Source organism: Tachyglossus aculeatus, chromosome X4, assembly GCF_015852505.1.
Source record: "Tachyglossus aculeatus isolate mTacAcu1 chromosome X4, mTacAcu1.pri, whole genome shotgun sequence".
Taxonomy (NCBI): Eukaryota; Metazoa; Chordata; class Mammalia; order Monotremata; family Tachyglossidae; genus Tachyglossus; species Tachyglossus aculeatus.
In genome coordinates, this window is record NC_052098.1 from 26180423 (window position 1) to 26193379 (window position 12957).

The 12957-nt window shown below is 41.9% G+C and overlaps 1 protein-coding gene across 4 annotated transcripts in view; it reads left to right on the forward strand.

The window, feature by feature from the left end:
• Nucleotides 1-12957, forward strand: part of CCDC171 (coiled-coil domain containing 171) — a 179676-nt gene that overhangs the window by 88883 nt on the left and 77836 nt on the right. For all 4 annotated transcript variants that reach the window (XM_038769913.1, XM_038769916.1, XM_038769917.1 and 1 more), the window contains 2 exons: nt 5095-5590; nt 10197-10316. In XM_038769913.1, the coding sequence (XP_038625841.1) occupies nt 5095-5590; nt 10197-10316 (616 nt within the window). The remainder of the gene's footprint in view (nt 1-5094; nt 5591-10196; nt 10317-12957) is intronic.

A 12957-nucleotide genomic window follows, 5' to 3' on the forward strand; every position in this document is an offset into this window, starting at 1 on the left:
AAAGAATTTTTTCTTCTCTGTTGGGGGACCTGTGTTGGCTAGAACACAGCCAGGGCTTGAGGTAAAGACAAATCCTCACTAACCCAGCCTACTTTTCAGCACAACCTATTTCCCTAGAACACTTTGTCCGTGGAGAGTGTCAGGGAACAAGTTCCAACATACAGCTGATGACAAACAAACCTCCCACGAAAGGTTGACACTGGAGCTCTAGAACTTCAGAGAGATATTCTGTCAAAGCTGCAGTCTTCCAAACCACGGGAATATTTTGAAAGAAGTCAATGAAGAGGACTCTAGGCTGCCCTTCGTTCCACCTTTTAACTCCTCCATGCCTGCCTTTGCAGTGGCATTAGGGAAGACTACGGCAGGGCTGTATATATGCTTGATCAAAATTGGCACTCTCAGCCTCTGTGGGAAGCTGGGGTGTTCTCACTGAGGTAGCTAAATGTCTTGTCAACTTCTCTATTAGCTATCCTTCTCAAGTTGCCCGAGAAATCAGACATGTTAAAAAAACTTTTAGAGCTGGTTTGCCAGGAAACCCGAGATTCATGCTGGAAGGTACAGATTCTGTCCCCAGCCCTCCCTTTCCAGATTTCCACATCAAGTGGTATGTCGTGGATAACATCCTGAAATGATCATCTAGAAGCGACTCGTATACCGTATGTGCATATAAATAGAAATTGACCTCATCCCAGGTGAAGGTGTGTGGGAGCTAATGAGCTGGTGAGGCCATGAACCTTTAGAGACCATAAATTAGAGGTGAGGAATTTTGGTTTCACTTGAAATCGAATATGGGTCTCATTAGCTCATCAGTTCGTTTGACTCTAGCACACATTTTCAGATGTGTGTTACAGAATTCATCTTCAGGGGACCAGGCAACCGAACTGAGTTTTTGTGGTTGGGCACTGGTTCCAGGAAGGAATATTTTGGACGGTTTGTGGTGTGGTATAAGTCTCTACCCTGCATGTTTGAGTTTCAGTACATTATGAAGATTGTGCTTCTATTGTATTCTTCGAGTGCATTACATCTAGTGGGCATTCTATAAATGCCATTTATGTGGCCACTTATCAAGACAAATAAGTCTGTCTTGGAATTGCCGTTCTGTGAGAATAGGTTGTCAGCAACCGAGCTGCTGATTAGCTGCTCATGGGGGTTCACCACCTGTCAGTTCAAGCATCTGCATCTTCTACTAGGTAGGAGACTAAATAACGAGATCCTGTTTTGTGGCGCCCGTTGCCTGATTTCCAGAGTCTCTTTGCAAGATGAAATGGAGTGGGTCCTCCCTTGCTTATTTATGTAGTGCATTGTTACCTGACTGTCCATATGAATCATGACGTGTTGGTCTAAGAAGTCTGGGAATGCCTTAAAAACTTTCAGTTTTTTGGTCATCCCTGGGATGTAGATGAGGATATTTGACTTGCAGGAGAAAGTCAGAGCTACTCTGCTCTGTGTCACATCTGCCTTATATTTCCTTTTAAAAATCCTGGCATTTTAACCTCCTAAGGTGGGGAATCTTAATCCTTTTAACTCTAATTTGCTCTTCCACTTGCTCCTAGCCTTTTCACCAGACAAGCTTTGTTCTGCAAAAATCACTTTCAGTAAAGAATACAGTATGCCTGATAACATCTATGGAATATCGGGACTAATTTAAAAGCCTAATATATCCTAAAAATCAAAGTCCTAGTCAGGTATTCACTGTAGCTTTTATTTTGCTATTGTATTTTATTTTAACCAGAATTTAAATGAGTACCACTGAAAAAGATTTAGCAATTTAATAATTATAATTGTATTTGTTAAACACTTACTGTAAGTCAAGCACTGTTCTAACTACTGAAGTGGATACAGGCTTATCAGGTCAGTCACAATTTAGGTATGGTCAGCTAATAGAAACTACATTTCATCCACCAATATACAATCTTAATGTAAAATCTTATTTTTTGGACTGACTGGTATGTCATTTAAAATGACTACCTTTTTCCAATCTTCACCTTTTTCTTTTTCCTTTCTAGTTGATTAGACAAACCCCACATAATTCTTGGGAATTAACTACCCTTTTGAGAGCAAAGCCAACAGCTTTGTTGCGTTGATAAGCTTGGAGAAAACAGAGAAGAGTCCTGCTGACTCAACTACTATGGCCATAATAATAATAATAATAATAATAATAATGGCATTTGTTAAGCGCTTACTATGTGCAAAGCACTGTTCTATGCGCTGGCCATCTTCACACTGGTTTGCCCTTATCTACTGTGGTTGGTAGTTCACCAGGCTGTAGTTCTTAAATGGTTTGGTGCCTTTCAGCTCACCTTTCCAAATGGCTCTGTGCTATACCATCTGTGGCATCAAGGCAGTATTTCCGCTGAAGCCTGTAGCCTTAGGTAATAATAATAATAATAATAATGGCATTTATTAAGCACTTGCTATGTGCAAAGCACTGTTCTAAGTGCTGGGGAGGTTATAAGGTGATCAGGTTGTCCCATGGGGGGCTCACAGTCTCAATCCCCATTTTACAGATGGGGTAACTGAGGCACAGAGAAGTTAAGTGACTTGCCCAAACTCACATAGCTGACAATTGGCAGAGTCAGGATTCAAACCCATGACCTCTGACTTCAAAGCCCGTGCTCTTTCCATTGAGCCACGCTGCTTCTCTGGCACGCTGGTCTGCTTCGGCCACGCTGGCTGAAGAGGCACAGTTTTATCATTTGGATTCCTGCAGATTCAGTCTTTGCCTTCTTCTGCCTCTGCATGTTGCGTGTTGTCCGCTAGACTGTGAGTTCCTTGTGGGCAGGGAATGTATCTATCACCTCTATTATAGTAGCATTTAGTACAGAGTGCTCTGCATACAGTAAGCACTCAATAAATATGATCGATTAGTGCCCTAACATCTAGGGATTTTTAAAACCAAAGAGTCAGTGGTGGTGAGTTGAAATTGTTGTATTATTAAAGCCAGTACAATCCTGAGTCTTGCTTGGGTCTGGATTTATCAGTTGTATGCTTTGGGTGCTTATTGTCTGTGGACTGCTGTACTAAGCACTTATGTTAAGGTCAGAACCCTACCAGAACTTCGGTTTCCATTGACAAGGCTTCCTGTGGAGGTTTGGTTCCTGGAAGCAGCATGGCCTAGTGGAAGGAGCACATCCTGACTCTGCCAGTTGCTTGCTGCGTGACCTTGGGCAAATCACTTAACTTTTCTGTGCCTCAGTTTCCTCAACTATAAAATGTGGATTAAATACCTGTTCCTCCTCCTACTTAGTGTGAGTCCCACGTGGGACAGGAACTGTGTTTGACCTGATTAACTTATATCTACCCCAGTGCTTAGAACAGTCCTTGACCCGTAGTAAGCACTTAACAAACACCATATAATTTTCTTAAGTTTTGTCAAGTATATTTATTGCAATGATTAGGTCGTTTATCTTCTATCCTATCTGACCTACCAATTATCCTTCCAGATACTTTTTGTGAAACATCTCTGTGGGAATCTCCGCACTCCACAAAAATCTCCAGTGACTTTAAGGCACTCCATCAATCCTTAATCCCTTATGTATCCTCTCCATATGCCCTCTAGACCCCAGCTCTCACACTCTGTTCCCTTAAAACTAACCTTACTCACTGTGCCTCGTTCTTATCTCTCCCATCACCGAATTCTTATTCACACCCTTCCTTCTGCCTGGATCTTCCACCTCTTTCACATATGGCAGACCATTGCTCTCCCCATCTTCTCAACCTTTCTGAAGTCACATCTCCTCCACAAGACCTATCCTGATTAATCTCTCGTCTCCTCCCCTTTCCTCTCAACTGCCGTTTCAGCCCTTCCAAGACACCCAGTCAATTAAAAACTCATAACTTCCCTTCGCATTTCTGTATTTTTCTTATATATTCTATTACTTTCCTCCTTTCTGTAATTTGTCTCCCCTCCTAAAGTGTAAGCTCCTTGAGGGCAGGGATCATGTATACATTAATTTCCATTGTATGATCCAGTGTGTGTAGTACAGTGTTTTGCACACAGTAGGTACTTAATACATGGTATTGGTTGATTACAAAATGGGGATCATTTGGGGAGTGTCTCCTGGAGGAGGTGGTCTTTTAGAAAGGCTCTGAAGGTGGCTTGGTAGATTTGAGGAGGGAGAGAATAGCCTACAGAAGAAAGGCTGCGAGCAATGAATAGCATATAGATTTGGTACAGCTAGATTATCTTGGGAGGGGTGAAGTGTGAGAGTTGGGTGTGTAGCAGGGAGAAAAGAGTAGAAAGGTGAGAAAGACACATCTGGTGGAGAGTGGTGAATCCTTTGGTCAGGTGAGATTGGATAGAATTGAGTTAAAGACCAAAATAGCAACCTGACCTAAGGCAATACACAGATCAAGAAGCCAGGGTTCAAATCATCTAAGAAGTTATTTGTCAGGTCCCACTAAAATAGAAACTAATTCAGTATTCCCAGTTTAAAGTGGTTACTCTCTTAGTAAATAGTCTTGCTTGACTTTCCATTACTTACCGATTTGGAAAAGTATCCACCAGGTACTCGCTTCAGCAGCTGCATGTGTTTAAAAAAAAGTCACTATAGTGTTCTACTGAAAACATGGCTCTGCTTCTCAGACATAATTCATCTACGAATATATGAGTAGGGTGTTGATTGCAAAGCAATTAAGAGATCACCTTTATGTCCCCTTAACCCAGCTGCTCCCAATCTGTCCATTATATCTCTTCAGGTTTTACCAGTTCTTAGCCCCTGTTCTTGTGCCCACACTTGGTTTATGTAGGAGAGATGATGAACTTTTATATGTTACTTCAGATTCCTTTTGCTCAGGTTCTTCTGCTGTACCAAAATTTGGTATTAAAATGAAAGTCCATATTTATATGAAAATAAGTTGGAGCACTTTTCCTCGTATGAGCGTATGCCATAGTTTTTATTTCAGTTAACTCTCAAGGAAAAGAAAGATGAAAAATAATTGTCATTAAATTTAAATTTAAATATTGTATTTTCTGTTATGATGGCTGATCAAATAAAATAGAAAAAGCAAAAAAGATGGTTCAGTTAACTTTGAATTTTAAAGGAGGTGAGAAATACTTGTTTATGTTCATCATTTGCCACTTTTTTCTTGTAGACATTAGAAGAAATTGCTAAGAAAAATGAGGAAAAATTTGCCAAGATTGAAGAAGACCAAGAGCAGTTGAAACTTGAAAACGCATATTTGAAAAATACATTATCACAGACTCAAAAGGAACGTACATCTTTACTGGCAGCATGTGCCTTAATGGCAGGAGCCTTATTTCCTTTATATAGCCGGATACGTGCCTTGTGTATACAAAGGGACTTTCTACAAGATCAACTCAATAAACTTGAATTCCTCAAACAAGTAATTAGAAATATAATACGGATTTTTTCTGAGGCTGAGAATCAAGGCGAAAATGAAATGAAGAAGCCAACCAAAAGTCTATTGCATATTTTCCGTAAGGTTGCCATTTGTGTGATGGCAGCAAATCGCCTTCGGTGCTCGGTGCAAAAATCCAACTTCCTGTTTTCTTGGGAGGGAAATTTCCATGGAGGCAAAGAAATCCGAGTTTCTATAGGAGAATCTGATGTTGAGCCTCATTTGTCAGGTAAGAGCATGGGTGTGTTTGACTCGCACTATAGATGAATAAATAATAATTTTGTCAAAACTGTTTGAAATCTCCGACTGAATCAGAGCGATCCAATTATACATTTATAAAACTTATTTTTCCAAAATTGAATGTTTTCTGTCTGCCAAATCTAATCAGTCAATCAATTGACTGAACATGTTATAGAGTGTGTACTCTGTGCAGAGCAGTGTACTCAGACATGATCCCTTCCTTTATAGGAGGTAACAATTTAGGTGGGGAGACTGATAGTAAAAGTAATTATAGGTTGGGTAGGCAACTGAGTATAAGGATAGTCATTCATTCAATCATATTTACTGGGTGCTTACTGTGTGCAGAGCAGTGTACTAAGTGCTTGGGAGAGTACAATATAACAATAAACAGACACATTACTTACCCAGAGTGAGCTTACACTCTAGAGGGGGGATGTGCATGAGTGCTGGGTGTGGGGAGGGTAAATATCTAAGTGCTTAGGGGGTGTGGAGACAGGCTCATAGATGATGGAGGAGGGAGAGAAAATATGATGAGGAAATAAGACATTAGTCAGGGAAGCCTTCTTGGAGGAGATGTCATTTATGTAGGGTTTTAAAGATGGTTGTTGGATGTCAAGGTGAAGAGAATTAGGCAGAATTATAGCAGGTGAGGCTGAGTCTGAGATGAATGAGGTCGGGCTGCTGCTTGGATTTCCACAAACAGTGATCTGGCACAAGCACCTGAGTAGAGGCAACATACCTAGGAAGGGATCCAGGACTACAGGTTGGTAATATAAGATAGACTGTAAACTTCTTGAGGGTAGGGATTGTGTTTACCTACTGTACTGTACTCTCTCAAGTGCTTGGTGCAGTACTCTACACACAGTAAGTGCTCAATAAATATTATGGACTGATTGACAGAGGGGTAGGGTTGCAAGAGAGTTGAGCTCTGTGGATAGGGTGGGATTGAGGGTGAAGATGTGTGCGTCAAGAAACGGCAGGTTTGGCAGGGAGACCAAATGAGGGATGATGACTTGGGTTAATTGGAGAGGCTCAAAAGATTGAAGGTTTCTGTGGGAAAAAGGACAGTTTTGTGGTGAAGAGGTATGGGGTCGAAGAGTGAGATTTCAGAGGTTGTACAGGAACTAGAGATAATGAGATGATGTGTGTCTAAATTTGTGAGTGGGTGAGGTTGGGTGAAATGGGAAATTGATGGAGTCCTCATTTTTCAACCAAACCTCCTCCTCCTCCTGACCTTCCCACCGCTGTCGACCACACTCGATTTCTTTTTCCTTGTAGAGATCATTTCTACCAAGACTATTGTGTTGTACTCTGCCAAGCACTTAATGCACTGCTCTGCACACTGCAAGAGCTCAGTAAATGCCATTGATTGATTTATTGCCACCACCACCATCCTCCTGGTCTCACAAGCCCATTAGCTGGGCATTATCTTTGACTTCCCTTATCACGCAACCTGCACATTCAGTCTGTCCCCAAATCCTGTTGGTCCTACCTTCACAACATCTTTACTGTAAGCTCATTGTGGGCAGGGAGTGAGTCTGTTATATTGTACTCTCCCAAGCACTTAGTACATTGCTCTGCACACAGTAAGTGCTCAACAAATATGACTGACTGACTGAATATAACCTCCTTCGCTCCCCATCCAAACTGCTACCAATGCTGGTCCAAGCACTTGTCATATCCCACCTCAACTACCTCCCTGCCTCCAGCCTCTCCCTTCTCCAGTCCATACTTCACTCTGCTGCCTAGATCATTTTCTAAAAAATCATTTTGCACACATCTCTCCACTCCTCAAAAACCTCCAGTGGTTGCCTATTCAGCTCTGCATCAAACAGGAACTTCTTACCTTTGGCTTTAAGGCACTCAATCAGCTCTCGCCCTCCTACCTAACCTTGCTCATCTCCCACTACAACCCAGCCCACACACTTGGCTCCTCTAACACCTACCTACTCATTGTACCTTGATCTCGTTTCTCTCGCTGCTGACTCCTCATTCATGTCCTCCTTCCTGCCTAAAACTCCCTCCCGCTTCATATCCAGCAGATAACCAATCTCTCCATCTTCAAAGCCCTACCAAAATTATACATTTTATCTCCTCCAACGAGCCTTTCCTGACTAACCTCTCATTTCCCTACCTTTTGCAACAACTATGCACTTGGATCTGTACCCCTTAAGTGCTTCAATATTCACCCCTGCCATATGGCACTTATAAACGTATCCTTATATTCTGCCACTTCCCCTACAGGTAATTTATTTCAGTGTCTGTCTCCCTCATCTGAGGACAGGGATCATTTCTACCAACTCTACTGTACTGTACTCTCCTGAGTGCTTATTAGAGTGCTTGTTGCCTAGTAATCCTTTAGCAAATACCACAAGTACTATTATTACTATTAAAAGGAGAGGTTCAGGGTGACAAAGTGAAGTCAAAGAGTTTTAAGGGGGGAAGCTTCTACATCTCGCAGGTGCAGCAACAGGTTACTGATACGATGTTTCTCCAATTACTTGATCTGACAAATCTCAATCTGGTGTTTCCATGGCAACTAGTCACAGGTCCTTTCAGATCAATCAATAAATGGTATTTATTGAGTGCTTACTATGTGCAGAACACTGTACTAAGCGCTTGGGAGAGTATAGTCCAACAGAATTAGCAGACATGTTCCCTGCCCATAACGAGCTTACAGTCTAGAGATGATCGCATTGGTGCCCTAGCGCTCGGCCTGTGGCAGGTGTTGTGCTGTAGCTCAAGACTGGGCAGCTATTACCAATCAATCGATCAGTCATATGTATTGAACACTTACTATGTGCAGAGCACTGTACTAAGCACTTGGAAGAGTACAATACAGAAGAGTTGGTAAACAAGTTCCCAGCCCACAATGAGCTTACAGTCTAGCCGGGGAGATAGACATTAATATACGTAAATAAATTACAGATATGTATGTAAGTGCTGTGGAGCTGAGGGAGGGGTTAATAAAGGGAGCAAGTCCAAGTGAAAAGGCCATGCATATGGGGGCAGGAGAAGATGAAATGAGGGCTTAGGAAAGACCACTTGGAGGAGATGTGCCTTCAATAAGGCTTTGAAGGTGGGGAGAGTGATTGTCAGATGTGAAGAGGAAGGGCGTTTCAGGCCACAGGCAGGGTGTAGGCAAGAGTTCAGCAATGAGATAGACGAGATCGAGGTACAGTGAGAAGGTTAACATTAGAGGAGCCAAGTGTGCGGGCTGGGTTGTAATAGGAGAGCAGTGAGGTAAGGTAGGAGGGGGCAAGGTACTTGAGTGCTTTAAAGTCAATGGTAGGGAGATTCTGCTTGATGTGGAGGTGGATGGGCAACCCCTGGGGGTTCTCAAGGAAGCATGGTCTGAAGGTTTTTATAAAAAAATGATCCAGGCAGCAGAAGGGAGTATGGACTGGAGTGGGGAAAGACAGAAGGCTGGGAGTTCAGCAAGGAGGCTGATGCAGTAGTCAAAGCGGGATAGGTTAAGTGCTTGGATTAGCATGATAGAAGTATGGTTGGAGAGGAAAGGGCAGATTTTAATGATGTGAAGTATTAGGGACTCGGATGTTGATTGGTGCTTGGGGAGCAATGGGCGGAGAGGGAAAATCAGGTCCAGATGGTTGGGCACTCCATTTGGATTCAGGTCAGACTTGGCAGTGAGCTGGGGAACAGAACAAGGGGATTGATTGGGACCCGATAGAAGTTGGCATTTCCACTGTTAATAGGTTGAGCACGGCAGAGCAAGCAGACAGAGCGTTCTCGGTGAGAAGTTGGGCCGAGCCACGTGGCGAGCTGGGGGTAGCAGGACGAGGGGCGCGGGCCTGTGCTCCCGGTGACTGCTGGCATGGTCCTGGAGGTTCTGCTGTGTTTTGGAAGTGCTGCTCTTGTTGTGAAAAGTGCTTCTAGCTCTTCCTTTACAAGTTTCCGGCTGCGACTGTTCCGGGCAGCCGCTCAGCTGCAGGCTCTGGGCAGCGGCAGTTCCGGGGACGTGGCGAATGTTACAGGGAAGCGTTTCGGGGGTTTGGGGAATGGCCGGGACCGGTAAGAAGGAGATGTGGTGAGGGGAAACCCAGACATGTGAGGAAGTTAGGTTGCATATAGAATTATTGGACAAGCTCTACAAACTTTGAAAAAGTAGGGCTCCCTGCGCTTTATAGAGCTAATTTTATATAGTAAATTTAGCAAAGTAAACCCAGAGGAACTCAGCTACAAATTTATTTTTAACATCCTGTGATGGTAAATACAAATAATATGTAAATGTTTTATTTGAATGAAAATAATGGGAATCAGATACAGTCTTTACTTCCCCAAAGAGGTGTGCCTGAATTTGTCAGCTAGCAATATGTTGGAGGATATGATCTTAGAATACAAGCCGACTTAGGTACTCCTCAGTAATGGAAGTGGGAACCAAGTGATTTCCCCCTTTTATTTGGCCTGTAAACAGGAAAAACATCCTCAGGGTATGTGAATAGCATCTAAAATTTCTTGGAAGCCATCAAGGAATTTGACATGAATTTCGTATAGCAGGTGAACATTATCCTGTAAGTCTTAAATACAGATTTTAATCAAACTTAATGGCATAATATTAATGTTTGACCTTTTAGCTGGAAATCAGAACACGCAGATCTGTTGCAATCAAGTACTTAAGTGGTTTTCCAGCATTCATCTTCTTTCTGCAATAACCAAATCTATGACTGAATTACAGGAAGTTATTATTGAAACAGGTAAACTGTTCTTGTAGTTTTATGCTTTAGTAAAGTTTAAATGCAAATGCCCCCAAATACTTTGATGCTGCTTTTGATATTTCATTTTGTGTGAAATTATTTCTATGGTCTTTGCTTTCCTCAATGCTAGGGAGTTAGTATTTTGAAACAATTTGATTATTATTGTGAAATCTGGGTTTTTTTGGCTTAAATCCATCAATGGGATTTATTGAGTGCTTACTGTGTGCAGAATACTCTAGTAAGCACTTTGTTCCCTTTTACTAGAAAGAAAGGATGCATAGGAATTTAAATAGTATTATTGGTGCATCTGTTCTTTTTATCCTATTTGCCTTCAGGATTTTGTTTTTCTTATGGAAAGAATGAGCATGACGTGTTTTCTTTAACATCTCATTAGTTTGGTTTTATGTGTTCGTGTAGATGATTCTTTTATGTGTTCTGACCTTCCTGTATTTTCATTTTTGGCTTCAGTTTTTGGAAGAGAATATTTATTACTTGGACAATAACCATTTTTTCCCCCCTTATTTGCTTTTGATTTGGTTAGTCAAAATAGGCTCTTCTTGCATAACTTTTTCCCCTTAATCCAGAACTACTGTAAATCAATAATTCCAAAAATGTAAGAGTAGCTTTATAAACTCAGTTTCAAAATGCAAATGCTTAGGATGCATTTACTCTGTAATCTGATTTTGTTTTTTAATAGCTGATTTATATTGCATATTTGTAGTCAACAGTTTGGCTGTTTTATAACGTTTACAGTTTTGTTTTTTCTATTTAGCGTGGTGATGGCTGTTGGCAAAAGCAAGTGTTCATTGATAATTTTCTATTTGCTTTATGTGTTGTTGGTCCTTCAATTGTACTAATGCATTCAATAACATTTGTGAATTCTCCCTCTAAAATCCCATTATCTGACCACAACCTCCGCATTTGCCTGCTCTCTCACACACCCCCTCCCTACAAATCTACCTTATTCCTCCCACGCAGACTTCCATTCTTTTGACCCACACCAATTTTCTCAATTCATCAGGCCCCATTTAGTGTCCATACCCAAGCCACCTTCCCTTGACACAAAAATTGATGCCCTTAACAACCACCCTCTCTACTGAGTTCAACTCACTCACTCCCCTATGCCTTCTCCAATTTCGTACCACTACACCACAGCCCTGGATTACCTCTACTGCCCGCTTCCTTCGCTTCTGTGGAAGAGCCGCAGAGCGCTGCTGGCAGAAATCCAATTATCAAGCTGTCCTTGTCCATCTCAAATTCATCCTTGCTTGCTTGCTTGCTTCCTTGCTACCCTCTCCTCTGCCTGGAAACATTATTTCTCCAACTCCTTATTGACTGCCATGCCCAGTGCCCTCTCCAGTATCGTATCCACTAGGTTACACTGCTTCTCTTTCTGGGTATTAATGCAGTGGAATAAGTCATATTGATGATCTTACTACATTGCTAAGTGCTCTATGACACTCCCAAGTAAAATGAATTTAAAGAACCAGGTCTCAGTAATGATTGGAAATAAGAGACCATTTCTCATCAGCAAAGAAGGTTGTCATTTAGTAATTCAGTTCAGCAGGACAAGCAGTCTGTCTCCTTTAATATAGAATTTCTTCCATTGACAAAATGCTGGTCCATAAGTTTGAGGCCTCCAACCCATCTAGATTCAGGTTAACATTTATGTGTGTTTTTCCATGTTTGATGTTCACTGATATGTCCGTTAAGAATCCAACCCTTTTTTTTTAAAGCTTCTATGAGGTTTTTCTTTGAACTCTGGTTGCCTAATGTTTTATTAATGTAGACCCACCTGTGGTAAGGGAGTCATTTGTTTAAAACTACTCAGCAGCCACCAATTTGCGTCAGAAGGTTTCGATATCCTGATAACCCTTCTGATCACTGGTTGATTGAGAAGAGAGATTTATGACAAAATCAAATCACATTCTTCAATACATTCCCAAATTATCCTCAAATTGTGGAAGTACAACGGTTATATGAAATTAGCAGCTTTGTGCTTGGCAAAATGCCAGTCAGTGGTAAGCATCTGGGCTGGGAGTTTTTGATGACAGGCTGTGGAATATGAAAAGACGGTTAATGGACCATCTCTGTTTTTTATCCCCATCAATTTTACACTCAAAAGAGGGTTTGGTAGACTGAAAAAATGCTTGTTTGAGCCTATGGAGACAAGTACCATGATCTAGTGGATAGAGCATGGCCCTGGGGGTCAGAAGGACCAGCTCTGGCACTTGTCTGCTATGTGACCTTGGGCAAGTCACATAACTTCTCTATGCCTCAGTTACCTCATCTGTAAAATGGGGATTAAGACTATGAGCACCACGAGAGACAGGAAATGTGTCCAACCTGCTTAGCTTGTATCTGCCCCAGAGTTTAGTACAGTGCCTGGCACAGAGTGAGTGATTAGCAAATGCCATTAAAAGCAAAAAAACCGTGCATGCCATGGAATTCTTTTCTCATGCATGCTTCTGGTTGGTCTAGTCTGCCCCATTGCTACTTGCTTCCCAGAGGTGTTGATTGTCTTGGGCTGCCTTACTCTCAGCCCGCCAATAGCTTTCCTGGATTCTGAGGACTGACCTGAAACTACCCACATTAGCAGCAGAGTGTGAGAACACAGATGGGGTGATGGGGTTGAAAATAC